Source organism: Palaemon carinicauda, chromosome 26, assembly GCF_036898095.1.
Source record: "Palaemon carinicauda isolate YSFRI2023 chromosome 26, ASM3689809v2, whole genome shotgun sequence".
Lineage (NCBI taxonomy): Eukaryota > Metazoa > Arthropoda > Malacostraca > Decapoda > Palaemonidae > Palaemon > Palaemon carinicauda.
In genome coordinates this window covers 12,253,560-12,260,762 of record NC_090750.1, presented here as the reverse complement: position 1 = coordinate 12,260,762, position 7,203 = coordinate 12,253,560, and the positions used below count along the sequence as shown (strand labels likewise).

At 37.5% G+C, this 7,203-nt stretch overlaps 1 protein-coding gene across 1 annotated transcript; it reads left to right on the top strand.

Moving 5' to 3' along the window:
• Nucleotides 1–5,181: 5,181 nt before the first annotated feature.
• LOC137619785 (uncharacterized) lies at nt 5,182–6,204 on the top strand. Its single transcript, XM_068350088.1, has one exon. The coding sequence runs from the start codon at nt 5,182–5,184 to the stop codon at nt 6,202–6,204; it is 1,023 nt and encodes a 340-aa protein (XP_068206189.1).
• Nucleotides 6,205–7,203: the final 999 nt, after the last annotated feature.

Genomic DNA, 7,203 nt, shown 5'->3' with positions numbered 1-7,203 from the left:
ATTTTCCTTCCATTATTGGTCTTCCAATCGACTTTATTATTTTTATCTATCAATCTATCTATCTATCTATGTATCTATCTAAATATCTATCTATCCATCCATCTATCTATAAAAAATTTCTACGAGAAGAAACGTTTTCTCTTCTTCCCAGTGTTGAGTTTAGATTCGAATACTTAGTTCATATGGCATTGTTGCTTTGTCACATCTTTAACGAATATTGTTATTTACAACAGCTCATCCTCTCGAGTAGGTCTCTTTAGGTAACATTTTCTTTTAGACATTGCTATATTAAAAAAAAAATTAGGATAATATTATTATGAGATAAGAATAGAAAAAAAATAATTTGCCGTAAAAACAAAAGAAACCGCTATATGATATGTTATTTAGGGCATAAGTACATATTATAAACTATTCCGAAAACCATTTGCAGCGACAAGTCTTAAACATGAAACAAATTATTTTTATCCGATACTTATCTCTTTTAATTCATAGAGTCCCCTATGAGAGAGTTCTTTCAAAAGTTTCTTTTTTAATTATTCTCCATATTAAAGAAATCTACTGAATTATAACTAGAAAGGAACAGAAATATTGAAGACCATTGGCTGTTTAAAACATCCAAAAGAAATATAAAAAAAAAACACATAAATTCATTATACTAGAACCTGATAGAATTAATAACCAGGAATTAGAAATTTTCCAAAAAAAAACATATACATGAAGGGTAATGAAGATTGACAGAGAAACAGGCAATAAGACAGGTTTCCTACTCGATACTATGGGACAGGAAATGGACAATAGAGATATATCTCCAACCTTAAGGGCTAAATATTTCCTGGATTTCCCATCACAAAGAAATATCTTTAGAATCATAGCAACATTTCTCGGGGGGCTAAGGCTAAGTAGAAGGTTTCTGATATAAACTGCCTAATTTTCCTTTTTCCCTCAGTGTTACACATGTAGTCTAACTTTTTTTAATTTTTAGATATATATATATATATATATATATATATATATATATATATATATATATATATATATATATATATATATATATATATATATATATATATATATATATATATATATATATATATATATATATATATATATATATATATATAAATTTCTACCTCATACTTGGGATCGAACGTTAGCCCCTTCTAATGAAAGGCCAGGTCGAGACCAACCATGCCACGAGAGGCCATAAAAGATATCGAAACCAGCGAGTTTTACCCGATATCCCGGTCCACCACATGATACAATTGGTGGGCCGGGATATCGGGTAAAACTCGCTGGTAAGAGACTGATGTCTCACCAAGTAAATCCTCGGACAGCTAGGTAGCGTCAGGTTTCGATATCTTTTATGGCCTCTCGTGGCATGGTTGGTTTCGACCTGGCCTTTCATTAGAAGGGGCTAGCGTTCGATCCCAAGAATGAGGTAGAAATTTATTTCTATTTGAACACGATGTTGTGTTGATATATATATATATATATATATATATATATATATATATATATATATATATATATATATATATATATATATATATATACATATATATATATATATATATATATATATATATATATATATTTGTATATTTCGCTAATAGATTCAAACTTGTCGTTAAAGATGATATTTATATGCCCATATATTTTCCGCTTCTTACTTTCTTGGGAATCTTATTTTTATCAATTTTGTATGTAATCTAAGGAAATGATTTCTTCTTAAAATTATGTTAAACTTTCTCATTTTATTGACTGTCTCTCTTCCTTGCATAAGAATATTTTCTGTGTTAATTTGACTTTTATTTTGCATCAATTCTCTACCTTTCACGAACAAATGCAACCACACACATATTCACACACAGAAGGACTTTTTAGGGCAATTTAACTAATATTAATAATATCCCAGTCTCTCTCTCTCTCTCTCTCTCTCTCTCTCTCTCTCTCTCTCTCTCTCTCTCTCTCTCTCTCTCTCTCTCATATACTAAATAAGGCATAAAGGGCGCTCATGAATGTCAGAAACAAAGAACAATGACATTGCCCTATCAAGCGGGAAAATGCCCTAGAGACTGACCATATTGCATATGATCAGTGCCTTAGCCCCCTCTCCAGCCAGGAGAGAGGCAGGTAATGGCTGCTGATGAGCGCTTAGACCTATAGGGTTCCCCCAAACCCTCTATCCTTAGTTCACAAGGATGGTGAGGTTACAGCGACCTAAGTAACGAACGAGTTCGAGCGGGACTCGAACATTAGTCTGGCTATCACCAGTCAAGGACGTTACCACCCGGCCACCACACCCCTAAAGATCTATTGAAGCTTGGGGAATGGTCCAGGAAATGACGAATGCCTTTAAACTGTGGGAAATGTAAAGATATGCACAGAGGTTAAAGAAACCCGCAATCATATTACTTAGGGTTAGGTATTGAAATAAAAGTGTGGGGTCAGGAGGAAGATTATTATTAGCAAAAATTTTTATTTTAAAAAAAGAGAGCATAAAAGCTGAAAAGAAAGCACAGAAACTAATAGGCTAAATAAATAGACAATTCAAATGCAGAAACAAAGACACTATACTACAGCTGTACACACCACTAGTAAGACCCCATCTAGAATACGGAGTCCAATTTGGGGTTCCAAGTATTCAGGTTATAGATAGATTCGAAGCAGTACAAGCTAGGGTCACCAAACTAGTTCCAATTCGGATATAGACAGATGTTATATTCTTGTTTGTTCTAGCTTCAGGAGCTAGAGTTAGTGAGATAGTGGCCTTTTTTAGGGAAGAAGGCCATATTCAGTTTGCTGAAACGGGAGGGCTAAATCACTTTCCCGACCAAACGTTTCTCGCCAAGAATGAGCTACCCACTAAGAGGTGGGGGGCCTGGAGAATCTGCCCTCTGAAAGAAGATGTCTCGCTGTGTCCAGTGGAGAGTCTAAAGGTCTATCTTCACAGAGCTTCAGACTTCAGGGGAGGATAGCTCTTTAAAGGAGAAACATCGGGCTCAAACTTATCCCTGAAACAACTAAGGGTGAAGATCACCTACTTCATACGCAGAGTGGATCCTGACAGTACACCCGCAGGTCATGATCCTAGGAAAATTGTTTCTTTGTAATTTTTTTTCCAGTTTATGGACTTCGAGAGCCTCCGCTCGTTTACTGGATGGAAGTAATTCAGAAGGTTTTTCAAACACTATGTGAAGCAAGTGCAAGAATTAAAACGATTCGTGGAAGTGGCAGGTAGTGTAATAAAACCCGTCGCTTAGTAATGCGAGTAACAGTGAATTATGTGGGACTAATTCTAAAGGGTGTACATGTTGGCACTTTATAGTGCAACATGGTAAGTGAAATGTCATCATGGTGACATTATTGATTGCTCCAGTGTACAAAGGTGATGAGACAGACTGAACACTAAGTGCCATGTGTTTTTTACACAAGTGTAAATAGACAGACTTCTCAGAAAGTCTTTTAAATCTTTTAAAATTTACTTAAATTTTCATGTGACGTGGCAAAGTTTTTGTTTTCAGGTAAAACAAGCATTTCTGATTTATTCTGTCTTGTCTATGTTATTAAATCATATTTCACTTGCGTTTTTATGGTATCATAAATGTATGCTGAATTTTTATTTATTATTTGACGATAAATTATTAATTTTTTTGTGCGTCTTATTTTGCCCTAAACTTCTTAATTAGATTATGTGTGTGAGCATCCATTTCATCCCTTTTTATTCTCCATAATTATATCGAGCAAAGGTAGTAACTTTGTTCCTATATTTATACAAACCTTTCTAGCTAGATGTAACTTGTTTCAATACAAGATACAAACTTGTCTGTTGCGGTATACAACTGGACTGCTATACCTCAAATGCTATGGTGGTTGACATGAACCTGTGTTCATATTATAAATACAACTTTGGCTAAAGGCATACAGTGACCCCTGCATGTCCTTTTTGAATACTAGGTGGGTCATATGAAATATGCAACTTCGAGACTTTTTCCCAAGTCTAGTTCGACTCTTCCCTGTAGGGGGCAGGAAGCACTAACATGGTATATGATTATAGGAAATGACATATAACGGTAATGTCATAGGTCTCTTAGGTCTGAATGACCAATGAAATATTGTCTTGAGGCCTAAGGCATAACTGGTAAATCCACGGATACAATAATGCTCTGGTAAACTTCCATCAGGACGACATGGCCTGAGCCATAAAAACGGATTTTGAGCGAATGAAAAATCTATTTTTGGGTGAGATAGCCATGTCAACCTGATGGACCCGCCCTCCTTTCTATGAAAGCTCTGGGCAGGATCCCTCCCGATATTACTGTATCTATAGATACCGGCTTAACGCTGCAAGGAATAAAGATGGCCGACGATTATTGGGCCATCTGGGTACTCAACCAGTAACGGAGTTAGGAGAAATTTATAACGGCTCCTCTTTTATTTTGCCACTTTTCACCCTCGAAGCGTAAATGTTAGTAATTTAAAGGAGATACCGTTCTGTAAAAATAACAGCAAAGATAATTATGAGAAACATTAATAACCTTCATGTGAAAATTTTCATGATCCATTTCTTGAATAAAAGTTTTGAATATCAACTATAAATCAACTTTAGTTTAAGTTGATAAAAATTTCCCTTGTTCTTTATCAGCTTCTTGTAAGTATACTTCTTTATTGAATTTCCACGCACTCACTATTCAACCAGTGTTCTATAATTTCTGGTACTCTCTATATGATTAAATTTTTTTTTTAATTCTTACGTTACTTTTTAAAGATCTTTGTATGTACCAAAGGCTACTAATTTACTGCAACTATTATTTTCAATCAAATAGAAAATCTTTCAGAAATGGTTATTGTGGTAATATATGTTCAATGTAGTTTTACATTTATGCTCTCATGTATGTTGTGTTTTTCTGCTTGCATTTACTAGCTTATTATGTTTCTATTTGTGTGTCTTCACGCATATTATTGCTTGTGGATGTCCCTCTGTTGTCTGGCCCTTACTTTGATGTATTTGTTTGTTATTGTGCATGTAAATTAGTGCATGTTGTAATAGTGGCTGTTTCTATTGTTTCAGGAGGTGACTCCAGTTTTTGTGTGCAATAAAACCTATAACCTATAATCTATGACAGGTTTTTTTTATTTTTACAACAATTTATTGCACACAAGATAAAAATTTGAGAGGCCATGGAACGGTTCCTACGTCCAGAACGCTTCGAGGCTGACCCGGATTCTGCCACCGCTGCTAAGGAGTGGACACACTGGCTGAGGAAATCCAACAACTTCTACCAAGCAGTACAAAAGACATCTCCCAATGCTGACAAACTAGTCCTACTCACCAACGACGTTGCTCCTCGAGTGTACGACTACATAGCAGACTGTGACACTTATGTTAAGGCTGAGAAAGCACTGACATCACTGTATGTAAAACCTAGAAATGAGGTATTTACTAGGCATGTCCTGGCCACACGTAGGCAGGGGTCAGGTGAGTCTCTAGACCAGTTTCTCCAAGCTCTGAAGCTCCTAGCAAAAGACTGTCAGTTCAAAGCAGTGTCAGCAGAGCAGGCGTGTGATAACTATGTTAGAGATGCATTCATCAATGGACTTTCTTCTGGTGCCATTCGTCAAAGACTACTCGAAAATATAACTCTTAACTTGCAAACTGCTTATGAACAGGCATGCACTTTAGAGATGGCTCAGAAACATTCTGCTTCTTATACTACTGTTGAGCCAATTACTGCTGCTGTACCTCAGCCAAAAAGTCAGTCAGGTGATTCAGTGTGTTTAGGGAGTAGTGAAGAAACTGCTCATCTTGCCGCCACTACTGGCGCCAATCAGTGTTTTTTTCGTGGTTTGAAACGGCACCCTCGGTTCAAATGTCCTGCTAGGGAAGCTTTATGTCTAAAGTATAAGAAACAAGGACATTATGCAAAAGTGTGTAGGTCAGGGAAACCAGTAGGGGATACCTCTGCTGGTAAAACTAAATATTCGGCAACAACACTGGCTACTGTGTCTGGGGCTGTGCCTAGTAGTCTTAGTAAATCTTTGAGTTGTTTGAAAGTTAATGGTCTCCCTGTTAATGCACTTATTGATAAAGGAAGCTCGGAAAATTTTGTGAGTCAGAAGATTGCTAAAGAAAACAACCTAATCATACTTCCTGACGACGGGCACGTCTCCATGGCTGATGAATCTCTCTCTCCAAAATCTTAGGTCTTTGTTGTGTTGATGTGGAGCTGCAAGGACAAATTTATCCTAGTGTAAAACTCAAAGTGCTGCCAGCCCTGTGTAGCGATGTAATTTTGGGGCATGAATTCTTGAAGAATCATTCTGCTCTAGAAATGGCTTTTGGAGGAGCACGCCCACCACTCAAGATATGTGGGCTGGCAGCAGTGAAGTTGGTTGCGCCCGCACTCTTCAGCAATCTGACAGCAGACTGCAGACCCATTGCTGCAAAGTCGAGACATTACTCTCAGGCTGATAAGGAATTTGTCAAAACTGAAATTGGTAGAATGCTACAAGAAGGAATAATAAGACCCAGCCAGTCTCCATGGAGGGCCCAGGTGCTAATCACTGCAGGGCACAATCGCAGGAAGAGAATGGTGATTGATTATTCACAAACTATAAACAGGTTTACTGAGCTGGATGCTTACCCTTTGCCTCGGATCGATGAAACAGTGAACAATGTCTCAAGATATAAAGTGTTTAGCACCTTGGACCTGAAGAGCGCCTACCACCAAGTGCCAATAAGAGAAGACGAAAAGTTGTACACTGCTTTTGAGGCGAGTGGAAAGCTGTACGAGTTCAATTGAATCCCATTTGGTGTGAAGAACGGAGTGGCCGCTTTCCGAGTTGTGGATCAGATCCTTGCAAAAGAAAAAGTGGAAGGGGCATTTGCTTATGTGGACAATGTGACTGTATGTGGAGAGACGGAAGAGGAGCATGACAAAAACTTAAATCATTTCTTGAAAGTGGCGAGGGATTACAACCTCACATTTAATCATGACAAGTGTGATTTCAGGACCCAGTCTATAAACTGTGACGGGCCGAGAGAGGAGTTGTGAAATCAAAGGCAGATTGGAAACGACTGAGTTTATCGTAGAATTTGACTGTGGTCATGCAGAAGTTGGGAGCCTCAAAACATATCAACATGGCGTGTCGAGGAGCGATCCCAGAGCACGTCACACAGTCTTGTAGAAGTGCTCTGAACAC